The sequence below is a fragment of the Musca autumnalis genome, unplaced genomic scaffold (genome assembly GCF_047663935.1).
Source record: "Musca autumnalis isolate F117 unplaced genomic scaffold, ASM4766393v1 scaffold_5, whole genome shotgun sequence".
Taxonomy (NCBI): Eukaryota; Metazoa; Arthropoda; class Insecta; order Diptera; family Muscidae; genus Musca; species Musca autumnalis.
In genome coordinates, this window is record NW_027412088.1 from 26,413,262 (window position 1) to 26,435,376 (window position 22,115).

A 22,115-nucleotide genomic window follows, 5' to 3' on the forward strand; every position below is an offset into this window, starting at 1 on the left:
TTCGTTACAACGCTATTATCTTACTCTCAATACTAACCCAAATTCATCTCAATTGTCATAAATATGACATACATATGTTTTGTAGCTCATTTTTCAAATTCTAGGGGCCACCGAGTAGCTTTTTGTTCCCTGCAACACGACCTTGTTAAAGTAATGTGTTAGTAAGTAGATTTGTAAATAGTTACTACTATCAAAATGTACTACAAAAACCCGATGTTTGCGAATGGGATTCTTTGCTGGGATGTTAAGTAAAATGTTTAACTTATATAATTTTTTTAAATATTTCCATTCATTTTCATATTCAATTCTACATGCTAACCCTTCTCTGTTCTGGCATGATGACCTCGAATCTTTTAATTTAAATGTTTTTTTTATCTACAAAATTTTTTTCGATGCCTTTCTCAGCCACATGCTGATACAGATTCAAATAAACTTGCCGTTATATGGACACACCAGTGTGTGACATTGCTTTCTCCAATTCTTTGTGGAAAAATGATTTTCCAAACGCAATGGGACATCCTCCTTTTTTCTCGTTATTTTAATTTGTAACTGAACAATAGAACTAAGATTTTCATATCTTTAAATGAAATCAATACAAATGCTAAACAAGTTTTTTTTTGTAATTTACAAAAATTCTCATTGTGAATAGAAATAAATTTGTTTCTTTGTGTTTTAAAGGTTTACAAATATATCGAAAAAAATACATTTCATATTGTATTTAGTTATTTGTTGTATCTCCAAAGAAATCTAAATAAACCATAAAAACTACATTTCATGCAATTTCAGAGTCAATTTTTTTGGCTTCCATAAATCCTTTCTGAATGAAAGGGTGCTTCTATAGACCCTTTTCTAAATGAAAGGGTGCTTCTATAGACCCTTCCTGAATGAAAGGGTGCTTCCATAGACCCTTTTATGAATGAAAGGGTACTTCTATAGACCAATTCTGAATGCAAGGGTGCTTCTATAGACCTTTTCTGAATGAAAGGATGCTTGTTTAGACCCATTCTGAATGAAAGAGTGCTACTAGACCCTTTTTGAATAAAAGCGTGCTTCTGTAGACCCTTTCTGAATGATAGTGTGCTTCTATAGACCATTTCTGAATGAACGGCTGCTTCTATAGACTCTTTTTGAATGAAAGGATGTTTCTATTGACCCTTTATGATGAAAGGATGCTTCTATAGACCCTTTCTGAATGAAAGGGTGCTTTTATTAATCCTTTCTGAATGAAAGGCTGCTTCTATAGACCGTTTCTGAATAAAAAGTTGCTTCTAGAAACCCTTTCTGAATGAAAGGTTGCTTCCATAGACCCTTTCTGGATGAAAGGGTGGTTCTATAGACTCTTTCTGAATGAAAGGGTGCTTCTATAGACCCTTTCTGAATGAAAGGATGCTTCTATAGACCTTTTCTGAATGAAAGGGTGAATCTATTGACCCTTTCTGAATGAAAGAATGCTTCTATAGACCCTTTCTGAATGCAAGGGTGCTTCTATAGACCCTTCCTGAATGAAATGGTGCTTCTATAGACCCTTTCTGAATGAAAAGGTGCTTCTATAGACCCTTTCTGAATAAAAGGGTGCTTCTATAGACCCTTTCTGAATAAAAGGGTGCTTCTATAGACCCTTTCTGAATAAAAGGGTGCTTCTATAGACCCTTTCTGCATGAAAGGGTGCTTCTATAGACCCTTTCTGAATGAAAGGGTGCTTCTATAGACCCTTTCTGAATGAAAGGGTGCTTCTAGAGACCCTTTCTGAATGAAAGGGTGCTCCTATAGACCCTTTTTGAATGAAAGGTTGCTTCTACAGACCCTTTCTGAAGGAAAGGGTGCTTCTATAGACCCTTTTTGAATGAAAGGTTGCTTCCATAGACCCTTTCTGAATGAAAGGGTGCTTCCATAGACCCTTTCTGAATGAAAGGGTGCTTCCATGGACCCTTTCAGAAGGAAAGGGTGTTTCTATAGACCATTTCTGAATGAAAGGGTGCTTCTATAGACCCTTTCAGAAGGAAAGGGTGTTTCTATAGACCATTTCTGAATGAAAGGGTGCTTCTAAAGACCTTTTCTGAATGAAAGGGTGATTCTATGGACTCTCTCTGAATGAAAGGGTGCTTCTATAGACCCTTTCTGAATAAAAGGGTGCTTCTATATACCCTTTCTGAATGAAAGGGTGCTTCTATAGACCCTTTCTGAAGGAAAGCGTGCTTCTACAGACCCTTTCTGAAGGAAAGGGTGCTTCTATAGACCCTTTTTGAATGAAAGGTTGCTTCCATAGACCCTTTCTGAATGAAAGGGTGCTTCCATAGACCCTTTCTGAATGAAAGGGTGCTTCCATGGACCCTTTCAGAAGGAAAGGGTGTTTCTATAGACCATTTCTGAATGAAAGGGTGCTTCTATAGACCCTTTCTGAATGAAAGGGTGCTTCTATAGACCCTTTCTGAATGAAAGGGTGCTTCTATAGACCCTTTCTGAATGAAAGGGTGCTTCTATAGACCCTTTCTGAATGAAAGGGTGCTTCTATAGACCCTTTCTGAATGAAAGGGTGCTTCTATAGACCCTTTCTGAATGAAAGTGTGCTTCTATAGACCCTTTCTGAATGAAAGGGTGCTTCTATAGACCCTTTCTGAATGAAAGGGTGCTTCTGTAGACCCTTTCTGAATGAAAGGATGCTTCTATAGACCCTTCCTGACTGAAAGGGTGCTTCTATAGACCCTTTCTGATTGAAAGGGTGCTTCTGTAGACCTTTTCTGAATGAAAGGGTGTTTCTATAGACCCTTTCTGAATGAAAATGTGCTTCTATAGACCCTTTCTGAATAAAAGGGTGTTTCTATAGACCCTTTCTGAATGAAAATGTGCTTCTATAGACCCTTTCTGAATAAAAGGGTGCTTCTAAAGAACCTTTCTGAATGAAAGGGTGATTCTATAGACCTGTTCTGAATAAAAGGGTGCTTCTATGGACCCTTTCTGAATCAAAGGGTGCTTCTAAAGAACCTTTCTGAATGAAATGGTGTTTCTATAGACCTGTTCTGAATAAAAGGGTGCTTCTATAGACCCTTTCTGAATAAAAGGGTGCTTCTATAGACCCTTTCTGAATAAAAGGGTGCTTCTAAAGAACCTTTCTGAATGAAAGGGTGCTTCTAAAGACCCTTTCTGAATGAAAGGGTGCTTCTATAGACCGTTTATGAATCAAAGGGTGCTTCTATAGACCGTTTATGAATCAAAGGGTGCTTCTATAGACCCTTTCTGAATGAAAGGGTGCTTCTATAGACCCTTTCTGAATGAACGGGTACTTCTATAGACCAATTCTGAATGCAAGGGTGCTTCTATAGACCTTTTCTGAATGAAAGGGTGCTTCTATAGACCGTTTATGAATCAAAGGGTGCTTGTATAGACTCTTTCTGAATGAAATGGTGCTACTATAGACCCTTTCTGAATGAAATGGTGCTACTATAGACCCTTTCTGAATGAAATGGTGCTACTATAGACCTTTTCTGAAGGAAAGGGTGCTTCTACAGACCCTTTCTGAAGGAAAGGGTGGTTCTATAGACCCTTTCTGAATGAAAGGGTGCTTCTACAGACCCTTTCTGAAGGAAAGGGTGCTTCTATAGACCCTTTCTGATTGAAAGGGTGCTTCTATAGACCCTTTCTGATTGAAAGGGTGCTTCTATAGACCCTTTCTGATTGAAAGGGTGCTTCTATAGACCCTTTCTGATTGAAAGGGTGCTTCTATGGACCCTTTCTGATTGAAAGGGTGCTTCTATAGACCCTTTCTGATTGAAAGGGTGCTTCTATAGACCCTTTCTGATTGAAAGGGTGCTTCTATAGACCCTTTCTGATTGAAAGGGTGCTTCTATAGACCCTTTCTGATTGAAAGGGTGCTTCTATAGACCCTTTCTGATTGAAAGGGTGCTTCTATAGACCCTTTCTGATTGAAAGGGTGCTTCTATAGACCCTTTCTGATTGAAAGGGTGCTTCTATAGACCCTTTCTGAATGAAAGGGTGCTTCTATAGACCCTTTCTGAATGAAAGGGTGCTTCTATAGACCCTTTCTGAAGGAAAGGTTGCTTCTACAGACCCTTTCTGAAGGAAAGGGTGGTTCTATAGACCCTTTCTGAATGAAAGGGTGCTTCTACAGACCCTTTCTGAAGGAAAGGGTGCTTCTATAGACCCTTTCTGATTGAAAGGGTGCTTCTATAGACCCTTTCTGATTGAAAGGGTGCTTCTATAGACCCTTTCTGATTGAAAGGGTGCTTCTATAGACCCTTTCTGATTGAAAGGGTGCTTCTATAGACCCTTTCTGATTGAAAGGGTGCTTCTATAGACCCTTTCTGATTGAAAGGGTGCTTCTATAGACCCTTTCTGATTGAAAGGGTGCTTCTATAGACCCTTTCTGATTGAAAGGGTGCTTCTATAGACCCTTTCTGATTGAAAGGGTGCTTCTATAGACCCTTTCTGATTGAAAGGGTGCTTCTATAGACCCTTTCTGATTGAAAGGGTGCTTCAATAGACCCTTTATGAATGAAAGGGTGCTTCTATTGACCCTTTCTGAATGAAAGGGTGCTTCTATTGACCCTTTCTGAATGAAAGGGTGCTTCTATTGACCCTTTCTGAACGAAGGGGTGCTTCTATTGACCCTCTCTGAATGAAAGGGTGTTTCTATTGACCCTTTCTGAATGAAAGGGTGCTTCTATTGACCCTTTCTGAATGAAAGGGTGCTTCTATTGACCCTTTCTGAATGAAAGGGTGCTTCTATTGACCCTTTCTGAATGAAAGGGTGCTTCTATTGACCCTTTCTGAATGAAAGGGTGCTTCTATTGACCCTTTCTGAATGAAAGGGTGCTTCGATTGACCCTTTCTGAATGATAGGGTGCTTCTATTGACCCTTTCTGAATGAAAGGGTGCTTCTATTTACCCTTTCTGAATGAAAGAGTGCTTCTATTGACCCTTTCTGAATGAAAGGGTGCTTCTATTGACCCTTTCTGAATGAAAGGGTGCTTCTATTGACCCTTTCTGAATGAAAGGGTGCTTCTATTGACCCTTTCTAAATGAAAGGGTGCTTCTATTGACCTTTCTAAATGAAAGGGTGCTTCTATTGGCCCTTTCTAAATGAAAGGGTGCTTCTATTGACCCTTTCTAAATGAAAGGGTGCTTCTATTGACCCTTTCTAAATGAAAGGGTGCTTCTATTGACTCTTTCTAAATGAAAGGGTGCTTCTATTGACCCTTTCTAAATGAAAGGATGCTTCTATTGACCCTTTCTAAATGAAAGGATGCTTCTATTGACTCTTTCTAAATGAAAGGGTGCTTCTATTGACTCTTTCTAAATGAAATTGTGCTTCTACAAACCCTATCTGAATGAATGGGTGCTTCTACAAACCCTATCTGAATGAAAGGGTCCTTCTATAGACCCTTTCTGAATAAAAGGGTACTTCTATAGACCCTTTCGTAATGAAAGGGTGCTTCTATAGACCCTTTCTGAATAAAAGGGTGCTTCTATAGACCCTTTCGTAATGAAAGGGTGCTTCTATAGACCCTTTCGTAATGAAAGGGTGCTTCTATAGACCCCTTCTGAATGAATGGGTGCTTCTATTGACCCTTTCTGAGTGAAAGGGTGCTTCTATTGACCCTTTCTGATTGAAAGGGTGTTTCTATGGACCCTTTCAGAATGAAAGGGTGCTTCTATAGACCGTTTCTGAATGAAAGGGTGTTCCTATGGACCCTTTCTGAATGAAAGGGTGTTCCTATGGACCCTTTCTGAATGAAAGGTTGTTTCTATGGACCCTTTCTGAATGAAGGGGTGCTTCTATAGACCCTTTCTGAATGAAAGGGTGCTTCTATAGAAAGGAATAAATGTTATAAAGTTCTGAACTTTAGCTGAACGCATCCATAGCTGTTTTACTTTTTTCTTATCCTTTGGCTATATCACAACGAAAGCCTGTTAGTTTCGTCCATCACCTAAATACATACATATATGCGAATGTATGCATGTATACGAAAGCTATACCATATGGAGCAATTCGATTGAAATGTCACAATTCTTCGCAAATGTGGACATGGAAGATAATATGGCACGTTGCAGATGGCATCATTTGACCTCAAACTGTGCGAAATAGACAAACGGTTGTGATTCGTCGGAAGTTGTATTGTTAATGACAACGAAATTGATGAGCCCCATGGCGGGCTATAACACACAGCGACAACGATGACGACATCGATTTTAATTACATCCACCATTAAATGGATAATAATAAAGATATTTATTTCATTACATGTGATGATGATGATGCCCTACTTATTATTTTACAATTACATAAATAACAAAAGCAATTAATAGATAAGCAATTTTTATTATGTGATTTTCCTAGAAATTACGACCAAAATGAGAGGCGGAGGCAACAAGGCGAGGTAATGAAAGTTGTTTAATTAAAGACTATAGAACTGTTGCCTACAATTGAAATGACGTTTTGACTTTTTCTCTTCAGTGCAAACGATAATGACATTTAATGCCGAAATTGCATAAGAGAATATTTTGGGTCCAACAATGGGGAAACTTAGTCCCCACACTGAAACATCTGACAAGGGAATGAATGCTGATAGACATTGCAGCGACAAAGAACATGGTGGTTAGCAGCAACAGATTTAAGCGTACCGACATTTATTAAGGCACATGATCAATCACGTTGTGATATACGGAAGACATTCAACGAGGGCTGGATGGACTGGGATTACAAACATGTGGCAGAAAAGGTACGTAACTCATTAAACGCGCCAAACAAAGTACGAACAGACACAATTTGGCCAATTGCTTACTAAAAGCAAGCCCTCCTCATTCCGATAATATATCAGCACCAGAGGCCATCGCCAAGGAAGCCAAGGTACGACCAGAAGTATCGTGCTGCTACCGAATGTATATAAGCTAAATAGGGCTACTCTACAATCATTAGCAACGCGTAGATCACAAGTTGTGTATCGGAAAAAATGGAGAGCAGAGAAACGTTGTTTCTACTGGAAAGAAGATGAAAACGATAGTGTGAAGAAGTCGACATGTACCGGAGCATGAATGAAGGCACAGCCTCCATATAGACAAGCAAGGTAATCTGGCAACAGATACCGATAGCGGGCTCAGGTCATAGAAATTTCAGTTTTTCAAGCTGTTGGTACCCAATGCATACAATAATGGTTTTAGACCCCAACTATGTTTGGGCGAAATCCGTTTCAGCCAATTTGGAGTTGAGTTATCTGGCTGTAGCGCACGATAACTCTCGAACGGATCAACCGATTCGGTCCAAAATTTGGCTTTCGTAATATTTTGTCCAAACTTGAAGGGAGTAACGATTTTGGTCCATACTTTGCACGTAGTGAAATTTCTACCGGACTTAGAGGAGGTTCCAATATGAACATAATCGGTCCACTCTTTAGGATACCTCCCACACAAAATTTCGGAAAAGTTCAGTTTAGGACCTGCTCTCGAATCGCTTTTATTTTTGTTGTAACAACTGTTATTCGGTGTCTCCATAACGACGGTGCAAGTTTGCAGGGGCAAGTCCATACTTCCTGAGAAAATGGCCCACTATGGCGCCATGTGTTATGGATGGAGCTCACGATTACTCTCGAACGGATAAACCGATTCTGTCAAGAATTTGGCAGTCGTAATATTTTGTGCAAAATTAAAAATAGTTCTAAGATGGATCGGTCCACTCCTTAAAAACCCTACACCTATCATGAGTAGTGGTTGGTGCGCACGACAATGCTGGAACCGAATACTGCTTTAGTGTCCACACTTTGCAATTCGTTCTATTTCTTCGAATATTAGATGAAATTGGAAGGTGGTGCTTATAGGTCCACTCCTTCCGGAACCTCTCCCACAAAAGTTCGAAAATATTCCCTAAGATGGTACGCACAACGGAGCAACCGATTTGTTGCAAACTTTGGAGCAATATCCCGAGCGTAATTGAGCCAAAACTACTCTGGTTTGTAGTGGCAGCTGACGCTCTTCAGCTGCGATAAATGGGGGATGTGCTCCGATGACTGCATTCACACAATAATTGCTTATGGTCTTAGCAACTGTGTCCGTGTGAATGCTGTTCAAATCTGCCTGATATGCCTGTTGATCTAGAGGTTCTCTCCTATATTGTTGGACCGTCGTCTCTAGAGCATGAATATCCTTCTTGATATGCCTGGGTGTATCGGTGGCCAGCAGATGGTGATTTGGGATGGCTCTCACGGTAACACTCGAGCAAGTACTGCAACGATAGCATCTCATTATTTTGTCGTACTGAGAGAATCTTTGCCTCCTCATGTAGATGATCCACTGTGGATTTGAGGAGGCACCCTGTTGCTGTTCTCAGGGCAGGGTTCTTACATGTTTGAATTTTATCCCACTGCGTGTCACATAAATTCGGGGACCAAACTGGCGCCGCATAGCTTACCACAGACCAACCTATCGCTTTATACGTGGTCAACAAGGTTTCTTTATCTGCACCCCAAGTACTGCCGGCTAGGGACTTGATGACCTTGTTCCTACACTTCAGTTTATCATCCTGATATTCAACTCTCATCTATACTGCGCCGTCCATGTGGTGAACAGAGTGGCCGTCGATTTAGTGGCGGATATCTGCATACTCCTCGCGTGGAAAAATATGGTAAGATCGGTTAAATAGGAGTTTAGTCTCTCACAGATGTCATCAGGGTAGGTACCTGACGCCAGGATTGTACAATCATCCGCATACGTTACGATCTCAATGCCGTCTGGAGGGGGCGGAATACAGGAAAGGTAGAGGTTAAACAGTTCCGGAGATATCACCCCTCCTTGGGGAACTCCCTGTTTCACTCTACCACACATATAGTTGATTATCCAACGTTTCAGACTTGGCCGGAGAGTTGTCTGCTCGATGTCCTCGAACAGCGTGGAGTGCTTGACAGAATCAAAGGCTTTTGATAAGTCAAGCGCAACCATCACTGTTCTATCACACGGCCGCTCTTGGTTGAGTCCTCGACAAATATGTGTGGAGATGGCGTGCAGTGCTGTTGTCGTGCTGTGCTGCTTACGGAATCCATGCTGATGATCGGCAACTTGATAGATATTTCTAATGCTGGGGAGGACTAAGGCCTCAAGGGTCTTCGCTACAGCTGACAAAAGCGAAATCGGCCTGTACGATTCACCTTTGCTGGCTTCAGTAGCGGGACCACACTGTCCATTTTCCAGACTTCGGGAGCAATAAGGGTGGCTAGCTACAGGTTGAGAACTTTAGTGAGATACTTCACTCACGGTTCATCCAGCTGCTTCAGCATTACCATGGAGATTCCATTAGGGCCCAACGCTTTGGATGATTTAGCGTTCCTGATGGCATTGGCAACATCATCCATTGTAAACTGTTGTGGTTCATCCTCGGCAGGAAGAGATCTGATGCGACGTAATACTCTCCTCTTCGCCCTTTCACTCTCGGGGTGCTCGACAAACAGTCGATAGAAGTAACTTGCACACCTCTTCGGGTCAGTCAACGTAACGTCGCCAAACGTGGCTGAGGTTCTGTCATCCCTCCTTCCGGGGTTCGAGAGTGACTTAACCATTGTCCACAATTTGCTTACACCGGCTCCAATGTTGCAACTCTTCAGATGATTTAACCACTTGTTCCGCTTATGTTCGCCGACCAGCCTGTTAACTTCCAGTGTCAGCTCTCTGACTCTGGGGTCGTCGGGGTTGGTTCGACGAAGCTCATTACGCTTATTTGCTTATCCCGTCGCCTCTGCTGCGAAATTTGGTCTTACTTCGGGTATTCGACCAGCAGGTATGTATATGGTGAGCGGCTGCAGCATTGATGATGTCTCGGAACGTCCTTTCCGCTACCCGAACATCAGAAGGATTGGGCAATTCTCTGAAGCGGTGATTGGTGAACTCTCTGAAACTCGGTCAATCAGCTTTCTCATGATCGACGAATGTGCGGAGTTCAGAGGTGATGAAGTCGGGTGGTCTGCTGATGGAGACAATTATGGGGAGATGGTCTGATTCAAGGGAAATGACGGGTAGCCAGGTGACGTCATTTGTCAGACCAGGTGACACGATGGTTATGTCTGGCGAACTGTGACACGCTCCTCTAATTCTGGTAGGGGCGTCCTCATAGACCGAGCAAAACGTAGAGCTATCAATCTGCTCGGCCAGCGCTATACCTCTCTGGTCGTTTCCGAGGGCCACATCTCATGATGCGCATTAAAGTCCCCCAGGACCTGGGAGCTGTGTTCGCGCAGCATGCAGCAATATAGTCCCTATCGTAGTCCCTCGCGTGGGCAAGTCCAGAGCAACCCCTTAAATGCACACACTCCTGACATCTATTGCATCTCACCGAAGATTGGATATGGGTGAAGATGCGGATGTGACAAACCGAGCACAAATATATTTGTACTGGGGTTTCCTCCCTCGCGGCACGGACCAAAAGAATCCGGAGCAGACATTCCGGGATATGCCGCTCCCAGCACTGAAAAATGAAACAAATACAAACACATGTACACTGAGGTGGCAGACGCTGACCGAAACGCTGATGTTGTGTGGTCCCGGGTCAATCCGGTACAGAGAACCCGCTGCCGCGCGTTCACCCATAAGAACGTTAAAAACTTGGGTTTGGGCGTCGGGTTAGTAACCCTCCCCTCGAAAAAACAGCCTACTATGAAAATACGAAAGAAAAGAAAAACAAACCACTCTAAAGTTGACGAACCCCGCAAACGTTTTAAGGACCATGATTTGCGAATCTGCACCTGGAATGTTCGCACTCTTTATAGAGAAGGTGCAGTCTTCGCATTGGCAGACGTACTTGAAAAGTACAAGACCGATATTACTGCCATACAGGAAATACGATGGATTGGGAAAGGCGTCGCAACAACACCTAAAGGTGACGCACTGTATTATAGCTGCCATGACGTAAAGCATGAATTTGGTTGTGGATTCGTAGTTAGTCGGAGACTAAAACATCTGGTATCCAGCTTCACTCCAGTGAATGAAAGACTTGCTGCAATTCGGATAAAAGCTAAATTCTTCAACATCAGCTTTATTTGCGCTCATGCTCCCACTAAAGAAAAAGACGAACAGACCAAAGATATATTTTACGAGCGCTTAGAAGAAACATATGACCGTTGCCCTGCCCATGACATTAAAATCATTCTAGGCGATTTTAATGCCAAATTGGAAAGGAGAATATCTTTGGCCCAACAGTCGGGAAATTCAGCCTCCACAGTGAAACATCTGACAATGGTATGAGGCTGATAGACTTTGCAGCTGCAAAAAACATGGTAGTTAGCAGTACCAGATTTAATCATCTCGATATTCATAAGGGCACCTGGCTGTCTCCAGATCAGAAAACAAGAAACCAAATTGATCATGTTGTGATAGATGGAAGACATTCATCGAGCGTGTTGGATGTACGATCGTTCCGAGGCGCAAACATTGATTCGGACCACTACCTTGTTGCAGCAAAGGTACGCACCCGCTTAAACGTAGCAAACACAGTACGAACGGACACAACACGAAAGTTAGACATCGGTAAGCTGCAATCACAACAGATAGCCACAGCATATTCCACTCAACTAGCCCAATTGCTTAATCAAAGCACTCCTCATCCCGATAACATATCAGCGCAATGGCATAGCATTGTCCACTCCATGCAAACAGCCGCAAAATCCATACTTGGATACCAGAGACCTCCACCAAGGAATCCATGGTCTGTTGAGGAGTGTCGTGCTGCCACCGAAGAGAAAAATGCGGTATATAGGGCTACTTTACAATCCGTAGCAACGCGTAGCGCACGAGAGAGATACAGGGAGAAAAGGAGATAGGAGAAACGTTTTTTCCGCAGGAAAAAGAGAGAGATGGAAAAGCGGGAGTGTGAAAAAATCGAGAGGTACAGGAGCCAGATTGAAGTCCGAAAATTCTACCAAAGAGTCAAGCATCAAACTGATGGCTTTGGTACAGGCACCTTCTCCTGCAGAGACCAGCAAGGTAATTTGGTAACTGATACAGATAGTGTACTCAAGATATGGAAAGAATAGTTTTCAAATCTGTTGGTATCCAATAGCAGCTAAGACGACGAAGATACCACAGTCCCAATCCCAGAAGATGGTATAGATTGTATACCGCCCAGCCAAGATGAGGTAAAGACAGCAATAAATCGGCTGAAGAATAATAAGGCAGCAGGGGCCGATGGCTTACCAGCCGAGCTGTTCAAAACCGGAGGCTACACGCTGATAAGGTGTATTCATCAGCTAGTTAGCACCATCTGGCAGGAAGAACGAGTACCCGACGATTGGAACCTGAGTATTCTGTGCCCCGTCCACAAGAAGGGAGATAAGACTGTATGCTTTAACTAAAGGGGCATAAGTCTATTCCCTATTGCCTACAAGATAGTGTCAGGGATATTGTGCGAACGACTAAAGCCTATGGTCAACGAGATAATTGGACCATACCAATGCGGCCTTAGACCTGGCAAGTCCACCATTGACCAGATATTTACCCTGCGGCAAATCCTGGAGAAGACCCAAAAGATGCAGATCGACACCTACCACCTTTTTGTCGATTATAAAGCAGCCTTCGACAGCCCGCTGCGTTCCAAGGTATTCCAAGCCATGTCTGAATTTGGTATCCCGGCTTTGTAAAATGACTTTAACTGACACGAGGTCCTCAGTTAAAATAGGAAAGAACCTCTCCGAAGATTTTGGTACCAAAAGAGGTTTCAGACAAGGAGACAGGAGACAGAGGTCACACTTCAACATCCTGCTGGAAAAGGTTATACGAGAGGCAAACGTCAAAAGAAGTGGCACAATCTACACCAATAGTCACATGTTACTTGCTTATGCTGATGATATAGACATCATAGGTCGATCAGTAAAAGAAGTAACTGATACCTTTATGAAGGTCGAAGGAGAATCTGCTAAGGTGGGTCTGGCGGTAAACGATGAGAAGACCAAGTTGATGGTGTCGACGCGCAATGCGCCCATTGAGATCGGACCAACTGTTGAAGTTGGTTCCCATAATTTTGAGGTAGTAAATGACTTCGTATACCTCGGCACCTCCGTAAACACAACAAACAACATCAGTGAAATAAAAAGAAGAATTGTATTGGCCAACAGATGCTACTTTGGTTTAAGTAAGCAGTTTAAAAACAAAGCCACATCTTGTCAAACAAAAATAACGCTCTACAAAACACTGATACTACCCGTGCTGATGTATGTCTCCGAAGCCTGGGTACTTGCGCAAGCAGACATGGCAGAGCTTGGTGTGTTTGAGAGAACAATTCTTCGAAAGATCTATGGACCAATCTGCGTTGACGGTGAATATCGACGTCGTATGGACCATGAGCTACATCAGCTATACAAAGACAGGAATATAGTTAAACGTATCGAGATGCAGCGATTGTGTTGGCTAGGCCATATCATAAGAATGAGTGATGATGAACCCGCTAAAAAGGCGTATAAATTCGAGCCACATGGCGGTGCACGCAGAATTGGCAGGCCAAGGAATAGATGGCGCAAACAAGTGGATGATGATATGAAAAGGCGCGGTATTCCAGAGTGCAAAGCAACAAATAGAGAGGAATGGAGATCTCTTCTTAGTTCGGCCTATAGAACAAATGTTCTGTAATGGGCCAGCTAAGTAGTATGTAAGTAGTAAGTAGCTACGTTTTCAGACCGAATTAGCAATAATTTGGCACTTAAGGTTTCCCAAAAAATAATAGCTTGTCTTGTGTTGAATCGAAAATCTCAATAATTTAGCTGTTATATGCCAAAATATTAAAAAACGTGAATAAAAAACTTTAAGGACTCGATTTTGCTTAGTACAATTCCAGGAATCAGAAACGCGATGCGTCCATTAAGTTTTTTTCCTTCCATACAAATCGACCCGGTCTAATTATACCCTCCACCATATTTGTAACATATCGAAATATTCGTCGGAGACCCTATAAAGTATATATATTATTGATCAGCATAAAATTCTATGTCGATTTGACCATGTCCGTCTGTCCGTCCGCCCGTCCGTCTGTCTGTCTGTTGAAATCAAGATGCAGCTCGCAATTTTAAAGTTAGAGAGTCAAAATTTGGTACAGAAGTTTTTATTACTTGCAGGATGGTTGGTATTGAAAATGGGATATATCGGTCCACGTTTTGATATAGCCCCCATAGAACGGTACCTCCCGATTTTCGGTATTTTTAAGGTTTTAGCTTCATTATCCTACCAAAATGGCTGAAAATTGGTACGTAGTCTTCTTTAGGGGTACAAAACTTTCCCAGAGAATTTTGTCGGTATCGGTCCACACCTTCATATAGCCCCCATATAACGGTACCTCCCGATTTTCGGTATTTTTAAGGTTTTAGCTTCATTATCCTACCAAAATGGCTGAAATTTGGTACGTAGTCTTCTTTAGGGGGTACAAAACTTCCCCCCAGAATTTTGTCGGTATAGGTCCACACCTTCATATGGCCCCCATATAACGGTACCTCCCGATTTTCGGTATTTTGAAGGTTTTAGCTTCATTATCCTACCAAAATGGCTGAAATTTGGTACGTAGTCTTCTTTAGGGGGTACAAAACTTTCCCCCAGAATCTTGTCGGTAACGGCCCACACCTTAATATAGCCCCCATAGAACGGTACCTCCCGATTTTCGGTATTTTGAAGGTTTTAGTTTCATTATCACACCGAAATGGCTGAAATTTGGTACTTAGTCTACGTTGGTGGTATAAAACGTTCCCCCAGAACTTTGTCGGTATCGGTCCATGCCTTCATATAGCCCCCATAGAATGGTACCTCCCGATTTTCGGTATTTTGAAGGTTTTAGCTTCATTATCCTACCAAAATGGCTGAAATTTGGTACGAAGTGTTCTTTAGGGGTACAAAACTTTCCCACAGAATTTTGTCGGTATAGGTCCACACCTATATATAGACCCCATATAACGGTACCTCCCGATTTTCGGTATTTTGAAGGTTTTAGCTTCATTATCACACCTAAATGGCTGAAATTTGGTACGTAGTCTTCTTTAGGGGGTACAAAACTTTCCCACAGAATTTTGTCGGTATCGGCCCACACCTTAATATAGCCCCCATAGAACGGTACCTCCCGATTTTCGGTATTTTGAAGGTTTTAGCTTCATTATCACACCGAAATGGCTGAAATTTGGTACTTAGTCTACGTTGGTGGTATAAAACGTTCCCCCAGAACTTTGTCGGTATCGGTCCATGCCTTCATATAGCCTCCATAGAATGGTACCTCCCGATTTTCGGTATTTTGAACGTTGTGGCCTCAATATTCCACCGAAATGGCTGAAATTTGTTATTTAGACTTCGTTGGGGGGTACTCAAACTTCCCCTTTAAATTTGTCGGTATAGGTCCACGCCTTCAAATAGCCCCCATGGAAAAGTACCTCCCGATTTTTCGTATTTTGAAGGTTGTGTCTTCAATATTCCACCACAATGGCTGAAATTTGGTATTTAGTCATCAATGTAATATAAAACTGTTCGCCAGAAATATGTCTGTACAGGTCCACGCTTTCATATTGCCCCATTTCTGACTAAAATTCGTCGGTATAGGTCCACGTTTCGATATAGCACCCATAGAACGGTACCTCCGGATTTTCGTAATATTGAAGGTTGTGACGTCAGTATCCAATCGAAATGGCTGAAATTCGTTATTTCGTCTTCCAAGAGTTATAAAATATTCCAGAAGAGTATTATCAGTATAGGTCCACGTCTTCCTATATCCCCATAGAAGCTTACTTCTTGATTTTCGGCATTTTTTTAGTTTTAGCCACATTCTCTTACCGAAATATAGGAAATTTGGTATTTAGTCTTCTTTGAGCCTAAAAACTTTCCGTCAGAAATTTGTCGGTATAGATCGACGTTTTGAAATAGCCCCCATAGAATGGTGCCTCTCATTGTTTTACCGAAATTGCTGAAATTTAGTATTAAGTCTTCTTCATACACGAAAAGAAACTAGTTATTCCATTTTACTTCAATACAAGTTGTGGTGGAGGGTATAACAAGTTCGTCCCGACCGAACTTAACGCCGTTCTTAGTTGTTTATAGTTTAGAATGACACCCATAGTGTTACTATATTATTATTTTTTATTTTTATTATTATTTTTTTAAATAATATTTTCTTAATAAAATGTTAATATTTTGTGCATTTGAGCAACTTTAACCCCACGCCACAGCTAGAGGGGTGTTTTTTTTTTTTTGTCAATTTGGGTTTTTTACTCCAAAAAGTTCAAATTTTGTCCATCTAAGCCTGTTTCTATTTGTATAGATGTGTGTGTGTGTATTCACAAAATAATATTAATGATAATTCCATGGTTAATACTTACTACCCAATAGCATATAACAGTCGGCATTATCCTTGCGTAAATTTATGGCTGCTGCCAAGGTATGAAAAGCACTGGCATACTGTTGAGCTGCAAAGAGAAATGATAGAAAATTACAAAAAAAAAAAAAAAACAGAAAATATTAACAAGAAAAGAGTTATACGATAACAACATGAGATAAAGAGTTGCCACTTTAAACGCATTTCTTTTACTGTTCCTTTTTCTATTCACTATTTGTAGCCTTCTTTTTTTCTGCTTTAATATAATTGATAACAAATTTCTAGGTTATAGAAAGGACAGCAAGTCAATATTAAAGTCCTTTGGTAGTAATGAAGTGTGCCCGTTAAGGCTGCAATAACCTTAAAATCCATCCAACATTATCCACCCAGCCATCTATGATTATGAGTTGCTTCAGCTACCACTTACTTTTCTCAATAGCCTTCTATGAGCCATTTGCTGGTACTGCTTCTGCTGCAACATCAATGTAGAATTTTCTCTTGAGATTAGTTTCTCATTAAATATTTTTTAATTAAATCTTTCAACAGAACTTAACGTGCTACGACGTTCTGGGTTTATTGGGGTTAGTCCAATGGAATGGGGTGGAGGATTCGTAAAGCAGTCATACAAGAAAAGAAATTTAATTACCACCAACTTCTCTGGAAGGGATAAGAAGGGGTACTTTTTCGAAGTTACGAAGAATTGTTCTTTCCATTTTTAGAACTATGATATGACCACATTTTCTTGCTGAGTCCGGAAGAAGTGTCGGTCATAAAACGGCATGTTTTTAAACAAAAAGTGTACATGGCTAAAGTGTTCTTTTGCAACAAATTTATTGACCATAAAATCATCAAAGTGGGGATATTTTGTATACCCACAGCCTTAAGGCTAACGATGTTATATACCCTTTGATACGATCAAAAATGTGCCTCTTCGAAATAATGGTTTTAGATCTCACATATGTTTGGACCAAATCCGTTTCAAACTATTGGGAGTTGATTTATTTCTGTTCGTTCGTCCATCTGTGTGTGCCTATCAACCGATTTCGTCCAAACTTCGAAATATTTGGTTCAAACATAGATTAAGTTCAAAGATGGACCAAATCTGTATTCTTTTTCCATAACTCTCGTAGGGATTTGGTCCAAATTTTCCACATTATAATATTTCTTTCTGAAATAAATCTGGTTCGGATAAGGACTATATCGGTTCACTCCTTTGGGCATCGCCTACACAAAATTTCTATTTTTTTCGCAACATTTTTGTTTAAGGTCACATCTCGAATTGTTTTGAAGTATAATCTGTTGCTAGTTCTCGCCTACCCTATTACGACGGTAAAACCCTGCCGACACCAACTAAAATGAAAGATGAGCATAAATATTTACGAACTTAGTATCCGATTTGGCCGAACTCTGCACATCGTAATATTTCGCACCGAACTAGATTAGGTTCTACTGTGGACTACATACTTATATCGAGCACCTCTTGCACAAAAAATTCCTAGTTTTTCGCAAATGTGCAGTTTAAGATCACTTCTCGAATTATTTTGAATTCTTTGCACAACCTTGTCCTCTCGACCTCTATTACAACGGTACAATTTTTTTCGGGGGCAAGTTTATACTTTTTGAGGTAATGACCTATAAAAGCTCTAAAGACCCTACCGGCCGCAACGAAAATGACTAATGATCACTATAACATACGAACTAACTATCCGATTTGGCCAAACCTTTCAAAATCCATAACATTTCTTTCAAACGTTCATCAAATTCCAAGAAGGTCCAAGGACCAAGAAGGTCTATATCGGACAACACCTTCAGATTAATGACTCGAGGCAAAATGGATCGTGGCAAAATGTTCACATACATAGACACATTTTATAACACGATTCTATATTATACATATGGATTCAGTTCACTTCGTTGCAACTTCATCACCGACTCTAACGAAAATAATTCTCATTCACCTCATGTCATCTGAATCTTTAGTATTTCTGCAGAGGCTTGCTATCCGCCAAGGTAGTTCCGGTTAAGAAGTTGTGTTAAACATTTTTGAAAGGACTACCCATTGTGGCGGTCAAAACAATACAATACTTCGACAGCCCGCTACGTTCAAAGGTATTTCAAGCAATGTCTGAATTTGTAAGATGACTCTAACTGACACAAGATCTTCAGTTAAAATAGAAAAGAACCTCTCCAAAGAGTTTTGTACCAAACGAGGTTTCAGGCAAGGAGACAGCCTTTCGTGTGATCTTTTCAACATCCTGCTAGAAAACTTTATACGAGAGGCAAACGTCAAAAGAAGTGGCACAATCTACACCAATAGCCACATGTAACTTGATCAAGCTGATGATATAGACATCATGGGACGATCAGTAAAATAAGTAACCGATACCTTTATGAAGGTCGGAGGAGAATCTGCTAAAGTGGGTCTGGCGGTATACGGCGAGAAGACCAAGTTGATGGTGTCGACGCGCAATGCGTCCATTGAGATCGGACCAACTGTTGAAGTTGGTTCCTATAATTTTGAGGTAGTAAAAGACTTTGTATACCTCGGCACCGCCGTAAACACAACAAACGACATCAGTTGTGAAATAAGAAGAAGAATTGTATTGGCCAACAGATGCTACTTTGGCTTAAGTAAGCACTTCAAAAACAAAGCCACAACTCGTCAAACAAAAGTAACGCTTTACAAAACACTGATACTACCCGTGCTGATGTATGGTTCCGAAGCCTGGGTACTTGCGCAAGCAGATAAGGCAGTGCTTGGCGTGTTTGAGAGACAAATTCTTCGAAAGATCTACGGGCCAATCTGCGTTGACGGTGAATATCGACGTCGTATGAACCACGAGCTGTATCTGCTATACAACGACATCAATATAGTAAAACGTATCGAGATGCAGCGATTGCGTTGGCTAGGCCGTTTAATAAGAATGAGCGACGGTGAATATCGACGTCGTATGAACCACGAGCTGTATCTGCTCTACAACGACATCAATATAGTAAAACGTATCGAGATGCAGCGATTGCGTTGGCTAGGCCGTTTAATAAGAATGAGCGATGATGCACCCGCTAAAAAGGCGTATAAATTCGAGCCACATGACGGTGCACGTAAAATTGGCAGGCCAAAGAAGACATGGCGCAAACAAGTGGATGAAGCACTAAACAGAGAGAATTGGAGATCTTTTCTTAGTTCGGTCTATGGAACAAATGTTCTGTAATGGGCCAGCTAAGTAAGTAAGTAATATTTTGTCCAAACTTAGTTTAAGTTCGAAGATGGTTTATATCGGTCCACTCCTTCAGGTACCTCCTCCACAACAGTCCAAAAATGTTCGTGTGTACACGATAACTCTTGAAGGGAGTAACCGATTTGGTACATACTTTGCACATCATGCAATTTCTATCAGACTTAGGTCAGGTTTCAATATGGAATCAATCGGTCAACTCCTTCGTTTACCTCCCACACAACATTTCTAAAGAGTTCAGTTTAGGACCTGATCTCGAATCGCTTTGATTTTTGTTGTAAAAACTTGTATTCACTGCCCCCATACGACAGTACAAGTTTTATGAGGGGCAAGTCCACACTTCCTGAGAATAGTCCGAAAGGTTTAAAAAACCTCTATGGCACCATGTGCAGTGGTTTGAGCGCACGATAACTCCCGTACGGATCTGCCGATTCGGTCCGAAATTTGGCCTTCGTAATATTTTGTTTAAGTTCGAATATAACCATATCGGTCCACTCCTTCAGGTACCTCCCCTGCAAAAGTTCAAAAGTGTTCGAAAGAATTGTGCGCACGATAACTGTTGAAGGGAGTGACTGAGGTGGTCCATACTTTACACATCCTAATATATATACCAGATATAGATCAAAATGTGCCCTATCGAAATAATGGTTTTAGATCCCAAGTATGTTTGGACGAAATGTGTTTCAGACAATTTGAAATCGATTGAGCAATGTCCAATGGCTGGCTGGAGCGCACGATAACTCTCGAACGGATGAAACGATTCGATTCAAATTTTGGCTTTCGTAATATTTTGCCCAAACTTAGTTTAAGTTCGAATATGAGCTATATCGGTCCACTCCTTCCGGTACTTCCCCCACAAAAGTTCGAAAATGTTCGGAAAATTTGTGCGCACGATAACTCTTGAACGGAGTAACCGATTTGGTCCATACTTTGTCCATCGTAAAATGTGTATCAGACTTAGATAATGTTTCAATATAGACTCAATCGGTCCACTACTTCGGGTACCTTCCACACAAAATTTCGGAAAAGTTTAGTTTAGGGCCATCTCTCGAATCGCTCTGATTTTTGTTTTAGCAACTTGTATTCACTGCCCTTCATATGACGGTACAAGTTTCATCAGGGGCAAGTCTATACTTCATGAGAAAATAGCCTGAAAGTTGCAAAAAACCCCTATGCCACCGTGTGAGGTGGTTGGAGCGCAAGATAACTCTCGAACGGATCTGCCGATTCGGTCCAAAATTTGGCCTTAGTAATATTTTGTCCAAACATAGTTTAAGTTTGAAGATAAGCCATATCGGTTCACTCCTTCAGGTACCTCCCCCACAAAAGTGCAAAAATGTCCGGAAAATTTGTTCATACGGTAACCCTTGAAGGGAGTGGCCGAATTGGCCCATACTTTACACATCCTAATATATCTACTAGGCATAGATCAGGTTGAAATATGGACTATATTTGTCCACTCCATCCGGTACCTCCCACACAAAATTTCGGATAAGTTCACTTTAAGACCTGCTATCGAATCACTTTGATTTTTGTTGAAACAACTTGTATTCGCTGCCTCAATTACGATGGTAAACGTTTTTTCAGTGGTAAGTACATATTTCTTGAGCAAACATAGTGAAGGGTTTAAAGACCCCTATGGCACCATATCTGGCGGTCGGAGAGCACGATAACCGATTTGGTCCAACATTTGGTCTTCGTCATATTATATCCAAACTTAGTTTCATGAGGCAATACCGGTCCACAACTTCCGGTAATTCTCCCCAATACTTGAATGGGGCAACCAATTTAGTCCAAACTTTGGGTCTCCTAATATTTTGTCAAAATTTAGTTTAACTTCTAAAATGGCCCATATCGGTCCTCCCTAAGGGTACCTCCCCCACAAAAGTTCAACATTTGTGTCTTAGTGCAGTTAATTCCTAATCCACATTTTTGTCGGCAAGTTCAAGTGTCCAAAAAGGGCCACACATTTCTGAAGAGACCTTAAATACATTCGATCTGTCCGTAGGTGAAAGTTTCACTTCACATTGGCTGAGGGTTTATATCTGTCGGCAAAGCCGACTGACACTTTTTTATTTGTTAATTGTTTAATTTTAATTTTTGTTTTGTGAAGAAATTCTTTTTTCAATACGAACCACCCTATTTTACATTATATTTGCTCATCTATTTCCAATGTCGTCATAATCAACTTTATCTGACCCACCCTTTTTCCTTCCTTGTTCAATATACATACATACATCTGCCTTTATTGGCAACGATAAACATAATGACAGCCTCCGTAAATAGAACATTAATACATTAATTAATGCTTTAAGCAGTATTAGTTTTTCAAGCTTATCGACTTACACATTAATTTGCAATATTCATTCAATCACTTCATACTCCTTGCATTTCTCATCAAAGATGATTTATGGTTTGAATTGAAAAGAAGAAGAAACGTTAATTAAATTAAAATAAAAATTATTACAACTGACATACTGGCGTACTAGGAACTAATTAAAATTGCCAAAACCGTCAAAAGGCACATGAAAATGAGTCTTAACGGTACTTGTAAA

General features: G+C 40.9%; 2 protein-coding genes across 3 annotated transcripts in view; one reads left to right on the forward strand and one right to left on the reverse strand.

Moving 5' to 3' along the window:
• The window catches only part of LOC141405572 (uncharacterized), a 396,796-nt gene that overhangs the window by 171,999 nt on the left and 202,682 nt on the right, over positions 1–22,115 (forward strand). The gene's annotated exons all lie outside the window — the stretch shown is intronic.
• Positions 1–22,115, reverse strand: part of BBS4 (Bardet-Biedl syndrome 4) — a 132,375-nt gene that overhangs the window by 61,142 nt on the left and 49,118 nt on the right. Inside the window, exon 8 of the mRNA XM_073990071.1 lies at positions 16,329–16,415. Within this exon, the coding sequence (XP_073846172.1) occupies positions 16,329–16,415 (87 nt within the window). The remainder of the gene's footprint in view (positions 1–16,328; positions 16,416–22,115) is intronic.